This window comes from Pithys albifrons, chromosome 12 (assembly GCF_047495875.1).
Source record: "Pithys albifrons albifrons isolate INPA30051 chromosome 12, PitAlb_v1, whole genome shotgun sequence".
In the NCBI taxonomy this organism is placed as follows: domain Eukaryota; kingdom Metazoa; phylum Chordata; class Aves; order Passeriformes; family Thamnophilidae; genus Pithys; species Pithys albifrons.
Window position 1 is genome coordinate 18,076,320 of NC_092469.1, and position 22,031 is coordinate 18,098,350.

At 41.2% G+C, this 22,031-nt stretch overlaps 1 protein-coding gene across 2 annotated transcripts in view; it reads left to right on the top strand.

Annotated features, from left to right (window-relative positions):
* CDH13 (cadherin 13) overlaps positions 1-22,031 on the top strand; it is a 450,489-nt gene that overhangs the window by 251,390 nt on the left and 177,068 nt on the right. For both annotated transcript variants that reach the window (XM_071567404.1, XM_071567403.1), the window contains exon 6: positions 5,799-5,943. In XM_071567404.1, the coding sequence (XP_071423505.1) occupies positions 5,799-5,943 (145 nt within the window). The remainder of the gene's footprint in view (positions 1-5,798; positions 5,944-22,031) is intronic.

The window sequence follows — 22,031 nt, forward strand, 5'->3', positions numbered from 1 at the left end:
AACTCAGATTCAAGCTTGATTTAAATTTCCTCTGCTCTCCAGCTTTGGGGAAGTCATTTCATCTCTGTTTCTTCTCCCATCCTTTGCTTATCTTATTTATGTGATTGATTCTCTTTTGAAACACTCTGCTGTGGAGCATCAGCTGCTTCCACCAGTTCTGTCACAGTTCATCAGGGTGGTTCCATCAGCCTGAGCTCCTCCCACCTCCCCTGTGCCCACCTCCAAACTGAGAAAAAATTTTAGGCTTTAAGTTGTAGAAGAAATCAGCACCTTTTCAGCAATATTGTGATTCAGAGACACAGCTGTGGAAGAAAATGCATTTCCTGAGACAGTAATGGCATTACAGTATATACATTCAATTAGACAGAGAATTCATAATTGCTTGGTTAGAGCCCCAGAGGAATTTAATATATTAAAAATAATAATAAAAAATGGAATGTACAGTATTTTAGCTTCATTTTGCAGCAATGAGTGTATTTCACTGATGGCATTTTCCAGCCATTTTGTGTCCAGGGAATGCAAACCCAGAGACATCCTGATGGAGATGGGCTGTGGTGCTGCCAGGACAGGATAAAACACCTGGAAAACTGTTAGCACTGATTCAATCCCTCCAGACTGTTCTCATGCTCACGCTGAGGGAGACCCTTCCCCCAAGGTGTGGTGGCTCTCCTGGGTTGCCAGTGCCAAGTTCTTCAGCCAAATTGGTGCTTTCTGATGTTCCCTCAAGCAAACAAGGGCTGCAGGGTCAATGTGTTTTGGAAAAATAACACTGTATTTTGCAAATGTCCAAGAAGAGAAATAGGACAAATTTCAGGACCACCTGAAGTGGGAACTCCTTTGTGATAAGCTGGTGACTACAAAGCTCTAGAAGGAATTCCAAGCACTGGCTTTTCCGACATGGTAGAGATCCTTGTGAGGAGCAGAGTGAAGCAAAGACCTTGCAGCAGTTGTATAGGATGTAAAATGCTGCACTAAAAGAAGCTTTGCATTCAGGAAATTCTGTAATGCTCTGTATTCTCTTCCCATAGTGTTTCTCCAACAGAACATATTAGAGATAAAACAAGTCTAATGAAAAGAGACCTCTGTCTTAAAATAAAAGCAAAGACACTTCTTTGTCTCTGTCTTCAGGGCTTTAGTCTTTCCACAGCCCATGCACTGAACATGAGCTGACAGGAGAGATGTTCAGGGTCTCTGTCCTTCCAAATCAGAACTGCTTGGCTTTCACTTGGGAACATCCTGTTGAGAAAAGGGATGTGGCAGTGCCAGAGAAGGAAAGAGTAAAATGAGAGGAATAAAGTGGATCTTTTAAAAGGAAACACAATCTGATTTTTGAGGTTTATGCATTAGGAAGGCAAAGCCTCTGGAAGACACTTATAGAATGGCTAATTAACCCCTTCCCACCCAGACTCTGCCTCTGAAGGGGAGGGTAACTGCTCCCTTGGCAGGAGATGGGGCTGCTTTTGCCATCACCTGGGCATCCTGCTGTGGGCATTGATACCCTGCCATCAGACCTTGAGGTGGAATTGGGCTGTCCTGTACAGACAGGGCATTTTGGTTTGGTATCCTCTCCCTCCATCTCTTCTTGAGACATATAAAAATTAGCTAATGTTTTATTAATATTCTTAAATCAAGGAAATTTAATTGTAATTAGTTTCTGTTTGATTGCATTATTGTCTTCTCTGAGCTTTGTCAGGTCATTGCATAAAATTTTTACCACAACCTTTCACTATGAAGAGACTTTCTATTCTACTTCTCATGACCCAGAGGTGGCTGATTTTTTTTTTCTTACCAGGAAATTTCCTACTTGAACAATCTTTAAGTCTGTCAATCCGCACTTAAAATCGTATGATAAATAAACCTAACAAGTATCCTCAATAATAATTCTAATAAAATAGAAATAAATAAAGCCCCCAGTGGTCTGTACCTATGGACAGCTCAGATCTCTGAGATGGGGCACAGACCTTGGTATGGGACAGTCTTCCTGTGAAGGTGGGGATGAGAAACAGAAACCAAAAAACCTTTGAAATAACTGGAAGAATCCTGTGAGAAACATTCCTAGCAGCAGCACATTGGAAATTAAAATTAGGAGGCAGGTAATGGCTAAATAGCCTGTCTTAGACTTTTAAAAGCATTAAGTATTAAAAGGTATTCCAGATTTATTTATGAAAAACTTCCAATTTGTGGTGTAATTTTATGTGGGCCATTGGCTGGCTGGCTGCAAAGCAAAAATAGACATTTCTATGCAGAGGAGGAAGGTGGCTGTCCAGAATCATTCCACCAAAAGCAATAAATGAATGAAAACAACTGTTCTGTGAAGGGAAACCTTTGAAATTACCTTAATGGTAAGAAGGAGACTGGTGATATTTTCATATAAATGTTATTGGTGACTGCAGAGTGGAAAGGACTCTATATAGAAAAAAAGCCAGAGTATTTAAACCAGATTTGCACAACTTTAAATAAGGTTTCTGAATTTCTGGTGATATCATTGTATTTGGGGTGATGGAAGTTGATATGGAAATGGTGAGGGGAATTGGATGGGAAGTCAAGAAATCCATTTTGAGAAGGGACTTTAAAGATCCTCTAGTTTCAAACGCCCACAAACATAATTCCACAACTTTCAAGTTGGAACACTGAAAACAGAGCAGGTTTTCACCAAATAGAAAGCCCCAGAGCTCTGCAGGCTGGTTTTTATTAATTTGTCCAAACCTGTCTTTATCCTTAGCACTTGTCCTTAGAGCTGCATTGTTATAGTCAGGCAGGAACTTGGCCCCTTTCTGAACATGCCAACACAATCTCTTGGAATCGAAAGAATTAACTCAGTGTCTTTCATACATCAATCAAGTTTTAGTTAAAACTAGCCAGGCTTTCCTGCCCTGTGTGTTGAAGGACTGAAACCTCACTCTGACAGTGAGGCACCATCTCATTTTCCACCTGCTTTTACTGCCTCTTCAAACTGCCAATATTGTCTTTTCCTCGAGTGCTTTTCTCACTTGCATGTGTTGGGGTTTGTAAATAACAATATCCTTCTGTTGTTATTTTGTAGGCACTATGGATTTCTTTTTGTGGTTTTTACTTGTTGGTTTTGTGGAGGAGCAAGATAAGATATAAGACAGTTTCTTTACAAACTAGTCATATAAAGATAGATGGTCATAATTTCAGTGCTTCAGGCATTTATTTTGGAAATATTGTAGGAGAATGGGTTCAAAAGGAGCTGGGGAGTTAACCCATAATGCTTAGGACAGGCCTGAAAATTATTGTGCAGAGATTAATAAAATAAAATCCTCAAGTCATCTCAATCAAATAAGTAGAGATCATGTAACTGTTCCTCTGGACCTGCCATGCCAAATTTTTTGGACAGTTGGTCTCAGATGGAATGGACTTGGCAATGATAAAGCAAATCTATTTCTGTCATTATTAAGAATCTCCAATTTTTTCCTAATCTATTCTAGTCTAGGAAAAAAAAAACACCCTAAAACCCAGTGTTAGATCAGCCTTTGTTTTAAATGACTTACAACTTTGATAAAGCAGCTGAAATAGTTTGGGGTTTTTTAATTTAGCAAAGACTTTGTTCTTTCCAGTGAACAGAATAGTCACTTGATACTGAGAGATAGATTAAGAACAAATTATCTTGAATTTGAAAATTAATTTGTTGGAATTTCACAGAGAAATATTGCTATTCTTTCACTTCCCAAAGCAATTACCAACGTTCTGATGAGTCAACACTTACCAAGATAAAGTGTCCAGCTCCAGAGTCCTCAGCACAGGCTTGCCATGGACCTGTTGGTCCAGAGGAGGCCAAAAAAGGATCAAGGGGCTGGAACACCTTCCCTCTAAGGCCAGGCTGAGAGGGTTGAGTTGCTCAGCTCAGAGAAGAGAAGGCAGAGGCACCAGGAAGACCTCAGAGCCCCTTCCAGTGCCTAAAGGGGGTTCCAAGAGGGCTGGGGATGAGCATTTTAGCAGGGCCTCTTTGGTAGGACAAGGAGCAGTGGTTTAAGCTAAGGGAGGGTAGACTTAGACTAGATATAAGGAAAAGAGAATTACAATAAGGGTGGTAAAACACTGGCCTGGGTTGCCCAAAGAGGTGGTGGATGTTCCATCCCTGGAAACAGGTCAGGTTGGATGGGGAATTGGAGTAACATGTTCTGGGGAAGCTGTCCCTGCCCATGGCAGGGGGTTGGACAGAATGTTCTTTAAAGGTCCCTCCCAACCCAAACAATTTCACGATTCACTTTGTCAGCAGTTTCCAACTGTAGCTAAAACTGGATCTGCCTTCAGTGTAGCTCAGGAACAAGACTCTTTTCCTTGCTAGTCCCCATCACATCACATGCCAGCAAAGACTACTCTGTTGGCTTGGGACAACAGGGTTAAACAAGCCTGGATGTTGAAGGGCTCAGTGCCCCCCCCAAAGCTTCAGCTGTGCCACTGCCATGGGAATCACTTGTCTTTGAATCACAGTATTTGTTTGCTTTCAAACTATCAAACTGGATATACAGTGAAAATCAGGCTTGGGAAAGGCTTGCAAGAACCATTCTGAGGGAACTCAGGATAAGCAGCAAATGGATGTTAAAATGGACTGTGACACTATTTACAAACGGGCACTTTGCTCACAACAAATACTCCTCCTCACACTCAACACATTGAATTAAAAAAGTGGAAAGCATTTATAAGCATAACAAAATACAGAGAGAGGTGATAATAAGCCATCCATTTTAATAAGGAATTAGAATTCTGACCTAATTCTTTCCCAGTAGGATTTATCACTAAGTTATAAATAACTTACAGGTATAAGACATGGCAATGAAGAATAAATTAACAGTATAAACAAAATGCTCAGAGACTTCCAGTCCCTGCTGCTCCCACTTTCTCAAGAAAGACTGAGAGAGAGTGATATTAACACCTGAGCTCAGGTTCATTTTCTGGCTGGCTTAACTCCATTAAAGAGCTGAGTCTGGGGATGGGGGGGGCAGCTGAGAATGCTGCTGGTGTCTCTGACATGTTTATTGCTGTATTTCATTGATTTCTTGGGGAGGGAAGAGAACTGCAGGTACAGCACACAGTTACAGTCTTTGCTATTGAAAAATCAAAATTGTTTAAGAAATTGTGGCTTGGTTTGCCCTAAGAACTCATAAAGCTTTGGTGACTCTTGGGGGTTTTCCATTGCACATGGTTTGGAGAGTGGAGATAATACAGTAGGATCTTTCTTTCCAGTTTTTGCAAGTAAAGGAAGGCCAAACAAATGCTCAGCTTTCTGCTCAACAGGTGTTCTCATCCCTGGGGATGTGCTTGCATGTGTATATTCCTGCTTATAGGAGACTGCAAATGTTCTCCTGTCCTTCCAGAGCTTCTTAGAAATGCTGGAGAACGATCAGAAGCTCATGCCATCATCATTGAGAAAATATGCTTAATAACTTAGGAATTCTTGTTTGTTGTTTAAAAGCCTTTCAAATGAGCATTAGGAGATACATCAATTATACCATGACAGTTCTATATGTGTGCATTGGAAATGTGCTTGGAAAAAGTAAAGAAACAAATTCTAACCAAATTTTTACTCTGGTCTTTTCGTTCTGTGGGCAATTTGGTATTTTCAAGCTGCCAAGGGGTGTCTTAATTCAAATGTACATCTGCCTTTCTCTGTTTCTTGGCTGAGAACTCTGCCCTGCTCCAGAAGAATGGGCTGCAAGTGTTGCCCTGGGCAGGACCTGGTTTCAACAGCACTGATCTGAGCTGGTTTTTTCCTTACCTTCTGCCCCCTGTGATGGTGAATTAATGAATTTCCTCCTCTCTTTTTGCTCCTGCAGCTTGAAGTGGAGGTGACAGATCTGAGTGGGAAGACCATCGATGGCCCAGTGCGCCTGGATATCTTTGTCATCGATCAGAACGACAACAGGCCAATGTTCAAGGAAGGGCCTTACGTGGGGCATGTCATGGAGGGATCTGCTACAGGTGAGCCCATCCCCATGAGATCTCTATAAATAATGCCTGAACAAACTTGGGATAAATGTATTATTGTCAAACTCTACAATTTTCTTGGTGAATTTACGGTTCAATGAATTCTTACTCTGTGTCAAGAGGTGGGAGCAGCACAACTTTAGGACAGCAGGTCATGGTTTTGAAAAACAGTCAAGTCTTGTAAAACTTGGCTGTAATAATGCCAAGGTCATGGGTTCAATCCCCTGAGTGGGTCATTGACTTAAGGGTTGGACTCAATGATCCTTGTGGGTCCTTCCAGCTCAGAATAGTCTGTGAGTCTGTGATTCTCTGCAGTAAAACAAACAAACAAAAAGTTGGAAATAAAAGCTTAATTTAGGTTCACTTTGTTTTATGCATCTCTTGAATCAACAGGGACAACCCCTAGGATATGATTAAGCTTCAGACTAAATAACATGTACAAGTTCTGTTCAGAGTGAGAATTGCACCTTTTTGCTGTGAGTTCAGTTGCTGGAAGGGTCATTTTTGTTTGTTTATGTAGCACGAGTCTGGTATAGAACTGGAGTAAAGAAAGAACATGTAGCAGGAAACTGTTAAATGCTGTGCCACAGCCTGGAATTAGCAGTCAAAGACTAATTATTGTCTGGGTGCATGTGGTACATAAGGGATGGGACCTGCCTTGAGTGGGGAGATGAGCCAGTGAAAGACTTGCAGGAGCTCAAGCACAGCCAGAGCTCAGATACCCCCAGGAGGAGCAAACACTGCAAAGCCTGAGCAGTTTGTCTTTCTGTTCCTGAAATATTGGGCTTGGGGGCTGTGACTCTCCTAAAGTGCATCCCCCTGCTCTGTGGTCCAGGAATGTGGGTGTCACTGGGCATGACAAGAAGGTGCTGCAGCTCAGATGAAACTGGACTGAAGTTGGTGCCTTGATCCAATCAGACACTCACACTGTGCTGCATCTACTGACTGGCTGGGCAAAGGAGTCTGTGCCATTAATTAGCAATGTGTTCCCAGTTAATTATGAAACCCTTGTTACACCATGGGGGGAATTGGAATGGGACAGCCTAAGGAAGTTTCCCTTGAATTCTGAATAAGCAATCAATACCTGAAACAAATTAAGAATGTGCTGGAGAGCTGCAATAGAACAGAGTCAGTGTCCACTTGCAGCCCTGCTCTCAAATATGGAACATGTTTCTTGTTTGAGTGAAAAGATCATCAATTTGTTCACCCCCTGCCTGTCACAAGTGAGGTAAAGAAACATTTCCCTTCAAATTTTATCCTGATGAAGGAGCAGCTCATAAAGCATTTCATACCTGCAGCTTTTCAGACCTGGGGAGCTCTATGTGAAAATGCAAAATTCACCAAAGAGGCTTCATTGAAGCCCTGAATCAAACCCATTCCCTGCAATAATCTTCAACTGAAAATAAAAATTACTCAAAACAGTGTCTTGATTTCTCTTGATGTTCACTGGATCAAAGTCCATGGATTTTAACAATTCAGAGATGAGAGAAGCATAAATAGGGAGAGAAAGATGGAGATCTACTGGGCTGTGGGACTTGTCTGAAGGATTTCGAGGCCTTTTTAAGGCTTTAAATGATATTATTGTCTTGCTTTAAATTATTACAGGATTTCTGTGTGTTTTCCTATTGGGCCATAATTTCATTAGTCACAAACCCCATGGTATTCTCTAGTGACTTTCCACTTATTCATCGACTCTAAAATTAAAATTAGATGTTGTCTATTCATCAGAAATATCAGAGAATTACTGAAAAACAAATCTTGGAGAGAGTCAGCATCAAAAGTTTAAATATATGAATCTTAACTTAAAAAACCAAGTGAATATTTATGTTGGACTTTCTTGGCATTGCTCTAAGACAGATTTTTGAGCTTTTTTATTGTTTTACAAAGTGACTTTTTTTTTCTTAATGTTTTGAAGGTTTGATTCCTTAATTAGGGGAAAAAATAGAAATTGCAGGGAAACGTGCCAAGGACCCTCCTAACTCTGTCACTGGAAATTGGTAGAGGCAGAAATAAACTGAACAAAACATGGGAAAAGTGTGTAATTTTTTGATTTATTTAATTTGTGTGTGAATAATTAAAGGCTCTTTTGTGCACAGTCCCGGGGAGGATGGATTTGGGTGGTGCTTAAATAGATTTCCTGTGTTCCAAAGGCCACTGCCATGTTTTGGTGTGTGGCTTTTGCAGTCACAGTCAAACAGCACTGCTGATTTGGACACCTCCAATTTATGTGCCACCACTTTGCTGGAGAGGCAAATACCTGCCCATAATTACTGGGAATAGAAACTGCATTACACAGATGGCTTTTAATCTGAATTTCCAGCCAGGGCTTGCCAGATCTTATAATTAATGATAAAAATACGTGACTACTCAATGATATAGCTGCATATTTCTTTCTTGATATGTCTTTCCTGGAGAAATTTAATAATGTAGTTAGTTACAGGAAATTAGCTCTTTTCAGGGAAAATTATCACAGTCCTGAAAATAGCCCAGAGCCAACTTCGACAAAAGTGCACTCAAATGTGCTTCAAATGACCAGAGGTGGGCTCAGATTTCTCTTGGATCTTTGCTTGGATGAGCTGCAAACTTGGAGGTTGTTTATTTAAAAAAATAGAGAGAGAGAAATAAAGGATGAAAGATGGAAAGGAAAAGAGAGAGAAAGAGAGAAAGGAAATAGAGAGAGAAAGAGAGAAAGGAGAGAGAGAAAGAGAGAAAGGAAAGAAAGAAAGAAAGAAAGAAAGAAAGAAAGAAAGAAAGAAAGAAAGAAAGAAAGAAAGAAAGAAAGAAAGAAAGAAAGAAAGAAAGAAAGAAAGAAAGAAGAAAGAAAGAAAGAAAGAAAGAAAGAAAGAAAGAAAGAAAGAAAGAAAGAAAGAAAGAAAGAAAGAAAGAAAGAAAGAAAGAAAGAAAGAAAGAAAGAAAGAAAGAAAGAAAGAAAGAAAGAAAGAAAGAAAAAGAAAGATGGGAGAAATAGTTTGGATTTTGTTTTTTAATTTTTGACATCTCTAATTTCTGTATGAGACTGAGTCAGCAAATATACACACACACAAACACACACACATATATATATTATATATGTACAGGAAAATAAGAGCTGGGCCTGATGGCAGTTTTTCACTGACTGTAATGGGTTTTGTGTTAACTGTCCTGCTGATTTCTCAGGTTTTTGTTCTCTGAGTTATGGCCCAGTTTATTCCTATAGGTCCCTGACCTATCCAGCTGCCAGGTTTAGGATCTGTGTCTGCTGCAGCCTCCCCTCAGCACAGCAATGAGGAGACTGTGATCCTGTGGATTCCATAGGCAGGGCCACTTGGCTGTCTCTCTCTTGAAAGCTTGGGAAGTGAGGGCTGGGTAAATGAACTTGGCATCTGACTCTTCTCCCTTGCTGGAGGCACTCAAAGGAAATTATTTTAAACACATTTGACATTGTGTGACTTAGAACAATATGCTGCAAACCCAGTGGGGCAGAACCTTCACTGCAGTGCTTGGGAAAACTGCTGGAGAATCGCATTTCCAGAAAGCAACTTGTTTTCTGTGCTGCACAACAGCCTGGATCCTTTGGGTTCCACTGGGCACTGCCACAGGTCCAGGAATAAAGGGACACTTGAAGACAGAGAGGAAGCAGAAGGAATTAAGAATAATCAAGAGGCTTCCTCAGTATCATAAAATAAAATAAAAGAATAGATTGGAATGAGACTGTGGCCTAGGAAGCCTCTGAGTCAAGGGAAGCAAAAGAACACAGAAAGTTTGGAAACCCAAGCCTGTTTAACACACCTTTCCCTGGTCCTTCCCTGCTGGAAATGGGATGCTCAGTTTGGGTATAACAGGTTTGAAGTTCCTGTGCTTACAAATGTGAGCAGTTCTGGGCACACTTTACTACTTGCTGATGGCAAACTTTCAGCAACCTTTTCTTGGGATTAATCATCTCCATTTCAGCAAAAACATCCTCTCTGCCTGGTGTAATCTGGGCTGTAGCTGGAACGGGGCTGAACTAGGGGGAAACATCTGTAATGTCAATATTTAAACTGCTAAGCAGAAGCCAAGCAAAAGCCTGGCTCATTATGCACAGCTGTTTGTATATCCCAGGAGGAATTTTTCCTCCTATCTGTGTGGAATAAAATACAGCTGTACATGAATATGGGTATTGTGTGGATGGATGTATATTTATATATATATATATATATATATATTATATATATATATATATATATATATATATATTGCTCAGAGATGAGCATATGTAGGCACAATTACTGATCTGTTCCTTTAGTAGGGATCCTGATGTGTTTTAGTTACTGTGTTTGTCCATGATGGAAAGAAAAGCTGTGTGTTTACTAATAATGTATTGTCTTATGGCAGACAAAGGTGCCCAGCCTGTCTAATCTGCCTGTTTGTGGGCAGAAGTTGAGAGGAGTAACCCATTAAAGTATTAACCAGTAATAAACAGGTGTCCATGTATGCAAGAGTACACCTTGAGGAAATTAAACTAATCTCAGGTGTAGCAATTAGCAGTTTCCTCACACTGAGTGTGGTGGGAGTGTTGGAAGCAGGAGCCTGCAGCTCCCCCCAGGCTTCAATTAGTTTGGATTTGCAACAAAAGGAGTTAGAGCCAGAAAAGGCTGCAGGTCAGCTCAGGTGTACAGGTGAGAGTTGCTGCTCTGGCAATGGTGAGTCACCTCCTCAGCCCCAGACAGAAAATTCCCTCTCACGTCCTTCCCACTGCACAGTCACTTCTGTCCTCTCTGTCCCTCCTGCTAAAATGAGCTTTCATCTCCTTTTCTGCAGTTACACTCTTGACACACCAAAAATCAGTCTAATGGCCAGATTGGTGTTAATGCCTCATGTTAAAGGTTGTAAAAGCATTATGGTCTCTCTTCCTTGGACAATTTATGTAGCAAAGTGCTCATACTCCCCTGCACAGAGCACTGGAAACACTGATGGTTAGTGCTTTGGGCTCTCTTTGCATTATAGCCCAGGTTCATTAAATAAAAATAAGCATGTTTCTTAATTACACAACAAATGAATTTTTAAAAAAATACTCGGGTCCCTGCTGGGTACTGAAAAGCAAAGGCTCAAATGAGTTTGTGTAATTCAGTATGTAATTGTTTGCAAAGGGCAATTTATGCACTAATATATTTACCAGTGGCTTTTGCACCTGTTTTTCCACATTTCCTTCTGTCCTCCCAGAAAACAGAAGGAGGAGCCTTAAAGCTCCAACACTTTGGACATGTGAGACAACCTCATCCATGCAATCCATTAAGTGAAAGGCAGTCAGCACTCACCCCACTGCATTTCACTCACACCCTTTAGAGTGCATGAAAAGGCTGGTAAAGCCCCACAAATGCCATAAATGTGTCTGATTTGGGCAGTGGTGGCAGCAGATGCAGCAGCTGAAACCCTTTCTCTCGCTCCCAAGGTTGTGTTTCCAGGTTTTGTAACAATGGGATATCATTTCCTCTGGCAGTAATTCCATGGTGTGGCCACAACTCCAAGTGCCCAATGGAAAAAGCCTGGGAATTATCAGTGCAGGCAGGATCTGCCTCGTGGGCAGTGCCAGGATATGCCAACAGGCAGCCCATCCTTCCTTGGCTATGGAAGAGACACGTGGCTGGATGGAGAACTGCCCCCTGCACAGTGGCAGGATTAGTTATCCCCTTGCAGGGTAATTGGGTTAATTGCCCCAATTTCATTGGAAAGCTTTCATCACATAGTGCATTTAAAAGAAAAACAGAGAGAAAAGAGGTCCTGTTTTTCAGCTTTGGGTTCATGTTTTTCTTGACTTTTTCCCTCCCATTTCTCCCTTTATTTGCTGCACTCCCACTGTCTCTTTTCCCACCATTAAATGTTGTGCTCAGGGTCTGAACTGCAGCCTGTAATCCCATGAACTCAAAGGATGGTTTCACTTCACATTTGGAAGAGTGAAAGCAATTGCAGTAGGAGAGCAAACCACAGTGAGAATGACCCAACAGCAAACAGTAAACAGAAGAAATAATGACAGGGGATTTTATAGTCTGAGAAGTTTGGGGGGGTTATGGAAATAGTCACAATAGTTCACTTGGCTTTCACATACTGAGCCCAACTTCTACAAAATGTAGCCCTTTGGTTTCTTCATTCCCTTTACATCTGTTAAATACAGAAAATGTCACCTTTGCACTCACACTGACACTTTCTGTGTGGCAGTTTGCCTTGGCTACCCACTGAAAATAGATGGGAAATTACATTTATTTTTAGAAATGGAGCCCTCCTGGTGAGCACCACTAACATGCTCTAAAGCAAGGAAAAGATTTTTTTAATGGCCCATTTATACACAAAGGATATTCTAGTAAGGCTGAAAAGCTTATTATTGGGTTTCTTGGAGAGGGGGAAAAGTTGCTGTCAGCTGGTGTGTGTGTGCTGGCTGAGGGGGAGTCACACTGAGGAGATGTGAAGGCTGAAGGGGAAATCTCACAGTGGTGCTCAGTTCTTCCTTCCCATCCATCTTCTGCTGGTGGGAAACTCCCAGTGGAGATGTCATTTAATTCTGGATCTAAGCAGATATTGGCAGATCCATATTCAAAATTTAAACGTGTGGGATTTCCTTTGCATGGGAACTGCATGACCTCAGGTTCATGTTTTCAGTTTGGGACAAGTGAACACTGAGAAGGCAAAATAAATCTTGATTCCAAAGTACAAGTCAAAAATAATTTAGCTGTAGCATTTTAACTGATTTTTCCACAAACCTTACTGATACTTACAAACCACTTTCAGCACCATGGACAGCGCCACGGGCTATGAAATATGTTCGTGAAAACTGCATATTTTCTTGGATTTTCTGCATATTTTCCAGCTCCAAATCTGTTCTTTCCCAATTCCAAATCTTTTCTTGACCAGAGTGGTTATACTGATGTTCTGTTCTAAAACTTATGTGGGTAAAATATGTTCTTAAGAGTAGTACTGTATTTGATAATTGTTTTGAGAAATAGGAATGATATAAAAATGTAATTATCCCTAAAATAACAATATTTGCCATGCAAACTTTATGGCAGCACCTCAGGGAAAGGAGGTGTCACTCCTGGGTGACATGTAGGAATTTCCTCGTGGAATATCTGAGAGGAAAGCAGAATATCTGAGAGGAAAGCAGAATATCTGAGAGGAAAGCAGAATACCATGTTTGCTAGAAGAGTAAAGAGCACAGTCTATTTTTAATATCATTTCACTTTAATCATCAAAACCATTGTCAGGAGCCTTGGCAGGGAAATCTATTTTTAACAAGGTTTTGAAATCGAGAGACACACCTCAAGACAAGGCGACTTTAATTAATGAAATAATTTAGGATGCACTGCAGGGCTTGTCCATGGGGTCATACGATTACTCATTCAATTAATATATATTAGGAATTTTCTTCCAGCCTCCTTGAGGGGGTAATTTTATTAAGCACACAGGGTAACAGTATTTCTTGGCCTCATTGCTTTAGGCTTTAAGAGGGCAGAGTGTACTTGATCTCACAGGGGGAGATAAGAGATGCTTTTTCCAGACTGGTGGGGGGTGAAAACCCCAAATCAAAATGAACCAAACAAAAAAGTAGTGACCAAACTCCCCTCAACTCTGCACATTCAGCTGGTCAAACCTCCTTGCCTTTTCTCAGCTGAAGTTGTGTTATTTATTTCTCCAAACCTCAGTCTCTCATCTACAGTGACAACCAGCTCCTTGGGGCTTTGAAAATATTGCCAGTCTCAGTTTGTTTTTACAATCTGAGTTTCATGATGTTTGATTAAAAGAAAAGCTCTTGAACAGTCATTCTCTTTTACCACTGGCAGTTATAAATACAGTATCCTGCTTTAAAGCAGTTTTAAATTTTTAAAGGAGTGTTATTTAAAAGTTTCTTATCTGTCATTTCTTGCCATCAACCCTCTGTTCCTGAGTACCTGAGAAGTTTGAAAGGCACCTGAAGTTAAAGGGAGTGTTAATGAAAGATCTCTTGGTGTTTTCCTGTTGAATGACAATTCTTTGTGTCAGCTGAGATTGGCATATTGTGAAATCCCTGGATGAAGGAAAGTCAACAGAATTCCTGCTAAAAGTCTGTGTACCAAAAATCAGAATCTTCACAGAGGAACTTTGCAGCAATCCCTTTTTAGCACAGAAAAAAATCATTCCTGTTCCATCACCACCACTTTGGTTTGGAATGTGGAGATAATGTGGGCCTGGGTTTGTTGATAAAACACCCACAAATTTCAGCAGGGCAGCAGCTGCTTCTGTACAGGAGTTTCCTTTCCAAATAATTCATTACCTTCTTTTTCTCTTCTGTTTTATTGCATGAACCATTAATTAATGTCATTGATCCAGAGGGCTGAACACTTTAACACCTGCAGCACCTTTGCTGGGAAGCTTCCCAGCTAAATCCTTCCACCCAGAGCTCTCTGTGAATTCTCTGATTCAGCACCAAGGTAGCATTTTTTACTCTTCAAAAAGTTCTCCTCTGGGGCAGAGCACCAATTATAAAAGTGCAATCACAGCAGTTGCAGGATATTAAAATAAATCTTACACTGTGGCATATAATAGCAAATCAAACTATTAAACAATACAGAGTTTCTTCCTTTGTGCAGGAGCAGGTTCTCAGTCCCTCAGGCTGTACAAGGGCTGCAGTCAGAGGAGTTGGAAACCTCTGCAGGATTGGGATGGTATTGGGTGAGCCCTTGGATTCCCAGTCACGGAAGGGTTTGGGTTGGAAGGGACATTAAAGATCTCCCATCCCACCCCCTGCCATGGGCAGGGACACCTCCCACCAGCCCAGGTTGCCCCAAGCCCTGTCCAACCTGGCCTTGGACACTCCCAGGGATGGGGCAGCCACAGCTTCTCTGGGCACCTGTGCCAGGGCCTGCCCACCCTCCCAGTGAGGTGCCCACCCACCCTCCTATCTCTGATCTAACCCTGCCCTCCTTCAGTTAAAACCCACTGTCCCTTGTCCTGTCACTACCTGCTGGTACAAAAAGTCTCTCCTTTTTATAAGATTCAGCCAGGATGGGTGTAAGAGGATGAGCATCCTGCTGATGTGTCTCAATTGAACTTGCTGTGGATTCTTCCACTCAGAGATGTCAGTTCGTTGTTCTAAGGCAGAAAAAGACTATTTAGGTACTTGGCATCTGGGATCAACATTCCACTCAATACAGTAGCACCAGTTCCAGTAGCCACTAAACAAAAGTGGTTTGAGGTTTTCATCTGACAAATTCTGCAATAATTATATGAATAATGTGGAGAAATATTCAAACAAATCCTATTTGAGAGAAAGCTCATATCCTAAAGCCACTCTGAGAATTTCTACTAATTAAAGAGTGGCCAGACACTAAATAAGTAGTTGTATGAACAAAAAAAAAAAAAATAGAAGTAAAACTAAAATAATGTAATTAAGTTAATGGGAGGAACAGAGATGCTGAAATGCCTGTGGTGTGGCTACGAGTGAATGGATTTTGCACTGCCCACCATCACTGCTGTACAGAGGCAGTAAAACAAAGGAAAGTTTAGCAAGGAAAGTTTGTGGTGGGTTTAACCAATGTCTGTTCTGCTGTTCTGGTTATGCCAACTTTGTGTGCAGATGGGAGGAGAAGCCCCCAAATCTGGTTGGCCAAAACTCAGCGTAGGAGCTCAGTTTCCAGCTGTGGAAAACAAAATCCATGGAGACACATCAGCATTTCTTAACAGACAGTGTAATGGCTCATGAAATTGCATATATTACTGTGTGGATGCACTTGCAAGCATTGTTTTGCAAACTTCTTGCTTTTTAATTTAACCAGTTTTGCCTTCTTGATTTTAAGCTGAACTCCATCACGGTTTCTGTTAGCAAAAAAAACTACAGCCCTCAAAATAATTATAAGACAAAAAGAGTGACGTGCCCCTTGGGCTTGTTGTAATCTTGCTTATTTGGCAGTTTCACAGGGGAGGTTACACTTGCAGCAGCTTGGTGGATGCTGCAGGCTCAGGGAAAAAGAACTGGAGAATTGAAAATTTGATCGGCCTTTTTTTTAGCCAGGGAACAAAAGTTAATAGTGTAACTTTTCCAATTTCATATGGGGAAGGTTTGCCTTTGCTAGTTAAGATAATATAGTTTATCCATGCTTTGGGCTCTTATTTTCTCTTTGCTACAGCTGTATCCAAGAAAGTCAAAATTATCAGCTCCAGGCTTCATTGCTATTGAATAAAGTTTTAGTCATTTTTCTTTTCATTCCTTTTTTTTAAATTTTTTTCTTCCAACTGAAGGATATTTTCTTTTCTTTTTCTTTTCTTTTTTTTTTAGGGGGGTGGGGGGTGGAGGGGAGGGAGGGGATGCAAACAAGCCTTTTGCTTTTCTCCTCTTCCTGATTCCCAGATTTATCAGTCAGTTCTCTGACAGGCAGCTCCTCAAACTGGAAAGTGCAAGGGAAGGGCATCAAGATTCCAGATGTTTTCCTCACTCTGTGGATTAAACCAGCAGTTCCAGTGTTATTATCAGCCCCTTCACACCAGCATGAGCAGCTGGGGCCTTGCTGAGCTTGGAGCAGCCCCAGAGCTGCTGTGGTGCCACCCCCTGCCAGTCACTGCAGTTTGCAAACCTTCCTCCAAGAGCCTTCCCTCAGAGTGCTCTGAGTGTAGATGGCTCTTTTCTAAATGAAAATAAATCAAATTTTCTGATGGAGGCTTCTCAAAGCTCACCCAGGGAGGGATGTTCTCCCACCCGGGCTGGAGTAGGGACTCTGGTCATTCCCACCATGGCTCTGTAGGAAATATATTTTGCCATAAAAAATGGTGTGATGTTGACTCAGGACTGGTGAGACTGGACGTGGCACTGAGTGCCATGATCTGGCAATCAAAGTGGGGTTGGATTAAGGGTTGGACTTGATGATCTCAAAGGTCTCCCCAACCCAACTGATTCTATGATTCTATGACTGGTGCATCCTTGTGTTACTTTGGTATGTCCTGAGGGTTTTAAACACTGTGTGCTCCAGCAGAGGAAAAATATCTTCCAAAACTTAGAGATTTTAGTATTTTCCTAAGCATGTCTGTGAGCATGGGCTGTGGGGATGCTGCTTAAATACTTTAGAATTTTCTTGGACTGCAGAAGCCAAAAAACTGAAAGCATAAAATAACATTAATTAAGAGAAAATGGACGAAGTAAAGATTTCTCTGTTATTGTAGCTTTTCTCTTGCAAATCTGCTCTACTTTAGCTGTGGGCTGGTCCCTGGTAGGTCCAGGCATTCCAGCCTGTTGAATGCTAAGTAGGTGGTGTGGACCAATATTAATGAGGATCTGAGCAGCAAACTCCTCATTGCTGCAGCCAGAGGGAGAAAAGGAGGGTGTTTCATGGCTTGCTGCTCTGCCTGGGGACACCACATTTACATATGGCCTAAAACTGCTGATCAGAGCTAATCTCCCTGATCATTATAGCTGTGAGAAAGGTTTAATATTCAGGATGTTCTGAAGGTTTGGAGGTTTTTTTTTCCAAACAAAAATAGGCTGCATGAAAGTGGGCCATTGGCAAGGCAGGACAGTGCTGCTGCTGCCAGGAATTTTAATGGTCTGGTGCTGAGCAGGACTTGTGCTCCAGTCCAACTTTTTGCAGTTTTCTTCTCAGATACTCGCTCAGTTTATTTTGTTTCCTTAAGGCTGCACCAAGGCCCACTTTTTGCCCAGACTGATGAGATGAGTCTTGGCAGCAGGCCTGGCTCTTGTGACTGCCATGGGATGTCCTTAAATCCTCCTTTCCTTGACCATTTTCCTGGAGGGATTTGTCCCTTTACAGCTGGGAATATCACATTCATTTCTATTAGTGCTTGGAAACCAGAGCTCCAAAGCTTTTGGAGTGGAGAATCCTCCCATCTCCTCACTTTTATCTTGAAGGTTTGTAATTTAATCGCCAGCTTTTCTCTTTCATTCTTTATGATCCTGGGCCAAAGACATCTGTGAGCTGAAGGGAAAGTGCCAGCTGAGAGTTGTGCTTTCCTTCCAGCTCTCCATGCTGCATCCCCACAATTCTTATTTATGGCAAATTTCGGAGAAAACCAGAACCAGTCACTTCACTCCTAAATGACTTCCTGTGAGCAGCAGGCCCAGGGCAGTGACCCTTCCCCTGGACTCTGCCTTGGGGAGGCCACACCTTGAGTGTTGTGTTCAGTTCTGGGCCCCTCAGTTCAGAAAGGATATTGAGGGGCTGGAGCGGGGCCAGAGAAGAGCAACGAGGCTGGAGAAGGGACTGGAGCACAAGTGCTGTGGGGAGAGGCTGAGGGAGCTGGGGGTGTTCAGCCTGGAGAAGAGGAGGCTCAGAGGTGACCTCAGCACTGTCTGGAACTGCCTGAAGGGAAGTTCTGGCCAGGTGGGGGTTGGTCTCTTCTCCCAGGCACTCAGCAATAGGACAAGGAGGCACGATGGGCTCAAGCTCTGCCAGGGGAAATTTAAGTTGGATATCAGAAAAAAATTCTTTGCAGAGAGAGTGCTCAGGGATTGGAATGAGCTGCCCAGAGAGGGGGTGGATTCACCATCCCTAGAGATTTTTAAACACAGATTGGCCGTGGCACTGAGTGCCATGATCTGGTAAAGGGACTGGAGTTGGCCCATGGGTTGGACTCGATGATCTTGGAGGTCTTTTCCAACCCAATCCATTCTATGATTCTGTGATTCTATGATTTACTCTGGGGATGTACTCAGGTTTCATCCATGGCTGCATCTACAGGTCCCCTGCAGACTTGGCCCAGCTTCTGCCAATATGTGGCATTTGCTTTTAACCAGTAGCTAAAAATTAACATCTTTCCTCTTGGCTTTATAGTACAGAGGGGGAGATACTTTTGAGAAATGAAAGTTGAGGACAAAACCTACAGCTGCAAATACCAAAACCAGCTGGTTAAGGACAGTGGACTGAGAAGCATCTTGGCCTCTTCTGCATCACATATGCTGGGTGTTTTCTCATGTGTTAAACCACAAGCCCCAGAAGATGCATTTTTTAGCTTGATTTTTGGTTGTTTTTTTTTTTTTTTCAAGTGTACAACCTTGTTTTGGGTTTCCTTTTTTTAATTATGTGCAAGAATTTTTTTCAGGGAGCATCTTGGCTATATGAAGTTGGTTTGATAGTCTCAGCCTTGATGTGATTTATCACCTTGTTGGTAAATCTGTGACAAGGTAAGGACTTTATTGCCCATAAGCTGCCAAGCAATGCATATTTCTATGTGTTGGTTGATGGCACTTTTTGAAATACTTTCTTGCTCATGTAAACACATGTGCAGTGTCTGCAAATCACCATGAACAGTCCCATGAAAGATGAGATCCTAATATTTTCCTGAAGTTTGCTGAGCACTTAGGGCTTTATATGTTTATTTTTAAGCACACCTGAGCTTTTTAGACCAGCCTGACATTCAGAAGTTGTTCCTCCTACTTTTGACTTTTCCAGTTAATTTAAGAACATAAATTCTTGCTTGCTAATTAATTTTTTTGCATGGTTGGAAATGGCTGCCACAGTTGGCAACTGCAAGTTGCTATGGAGATCTTTTCTGTGGGTTTTAAAAGGTGAATGAGCATGTTTAGATCTACTCATCACGTCCCTGAAGTGTGTGTATATATTCACACCTTAATTCATAAATTCCCACTGCGTGGCTGAGATTTACTATTTATTATAGTTAAATAAAAGGGCTTATATTTCTCATTTTGAATGTTCCTTTCAGAGTTGAACAAATAATTTGCATTATCTGCAACAGGTTTTAAAATTATTATGAAGATTATTAGGAAAGTTACCTCTTTATAGGTCAAATAATTAATTTCTTATTTGGGATGGTTGGCAAAAAGTCCCTCAGCTGTGGGTGGGTGTAAGAGAAAACAGGCAGGGAAATTCTGTCTGTCCTTCTGCCCCAGGTGAGCAAAGAGCCTTTGCAGTGTCAAACTGGAGCAGTTTCCTTTCAGGAGATTAAATGAGTTCCTACTTTGCAGTGAGATGGAGAAGCCATAAACTCCTCCCTTATGTTCCCAGACAGCTGCTGTTCATTTGTTATTTATTATCTCCTGTTTAACCATCCTGGAAATTCAGTGCCCTGTCAGGAAACAGAAATATTGCCAACATTTATAATATAATAGATTGCTGCAAGTTAATCCATACTTTTCTTAAAAGTTTAGTTCTATAAGCAAGAGAATACATCAGAATAAAAACTCACCATTTTCAAAGTCACAGGGAAAAGTTTAAAAATACCACCCTAATTAGCCCAGGGGACTAAAGAATGAAATTGGTTTTAATCCTCCTGTTTATTAATACATTTCAATCTCCTGGTTTGGGGGTCAGACTCTGGATACACAAAGCTGAGTGTTACTGAGACAAGGGATTTCACATGTCAAGTAAAGCACAAAACTGATGGCATGTAAGGCTCAGTCAGGAGATGTTTGGGGATATTCCTCATATTCCCCAGGGAAATGCAAGCAAGAAAAAGCCTTTGAGATGCTGCAGCTTCCCTTGGGGCCCGATTGCCCCATCATGCCCAGCTGCCAGGGTGGCACTGGGTTTGCCTAAGGGTTCACAGGGCACTGAGAAGCTGCTCAGGGCCATGCTGGGAATGGAAAACCCCAGAGAGATGATGGAAGTTAATGGCATTGACACTGAAACCTCATTCTCTTCTTTGACAATCCTGAACACAGACTGATTTTTATTTTTCTTTTTTTTTAATTGTGCATTTCAAAGCTGAAAGAAGCCAACGTGTCATCTTGGCTTCAAATACAGTTTTGTGTTCTGGGTAACTTTATGAACCCAGCAGTGAACAGGAATATTCAACACTGCAGCCTTCAAGAGAACACTTCCATATGAAACTCCTGCCTTGCCTTTCCTACCTGTGCCTGAAAATCACTGCTCAGTGCAGAGGGGAAAGGAAAGCCAAGCACAGTTTCTCTGCTCTCAGTCCTGTCACCTTGTGAACTAAACCAGAAACCTTCGAGATTTATCAGCCCAAACACATCAGGAGAGCTCAGTGAAGAGCAGTCTCAAGCCTTTCAACAGTGACAAAAAAGGTGTATAGAAAAGGGATAATTAAGGGATGTTTAAGCAGCTCTAGCAGAATGTTCTGAGCTGTAAAAAGTTCCTGTTATATTTTATTACAATACTCCAAGTCACCCCTCCAAGAATCTCCCTCATGTTGCTGCAATATTAGAAGGAATGAAATGCAGAGTGCTCAGAATTCCTTAGGCCTCCAATGTTCAAGGCTACATTAATATTTACATTATGCAAATGATGTGTTAAGTGCTGATAATGTTGAACCCAGTGTTCTCTTTATAACATTTGTTATACAGAGCAAGCAGAAGTTTACAAAAATATATAGGGAATACATAATTCTCTCTAGTTACTGGAGGAAGATGCCATCCTTTCAGTGTGATATTGTGGGAGCTTTGCTGTCACTGAAAGCTGTGGTTGGTCACAACTCCTTAACTGGGAGCACAACAGGAGGGGCTTGGATTTGCAGCTTCAACATGTTGAAACTTTGCACAATTTTTTATCAGATTTCAGGACTGATTTTAGCTTAAAACAGAGAAAAAAGGGAACCAAGTATTTCCCTTCCTATTTTGAATGTCAGGTTTGTGAAGTTACCAAATATTTTTTGAATTTAAAAGGGAAAATCATCAATGCTAGTTCAAATATAAGAAATATTTCTATGCACACATATATTTCTTTGAGTTCTTATATTTCATTATCATTATATATTTTATGGTTGTGAATACTCCTTCTTATGTTTCACTGATGACAAAACATTCTGTAGTTATACCCACTGAACAGTCCAAGTCTTACTTGAAGAAGATTAGATTTGGTTTTGACTTAATCTTATTTTGCTTATTGTAGATTGTGTGTGCTTTCAGTTCAAATTTGTTCCTAGCAAATATACTTTAAATACAAAACTATGGTAAAAGTCATGAATGTTCATGCCATAAAAATCACCCAATTCTGCAGTGAACAGATAAAAGCCAAATGAAGTCTTTCTTTCTATAAAAATACCTTTATATAAGTATCCCAACATGTCAAATGAGTACAAATTGGTGAGTTTATTCCATTTGTTCTTAATATTGTTTTTGACATTACACCTACATGTTCTGTAGGATAAAGGCAAGTGAAATCAAATGAAGA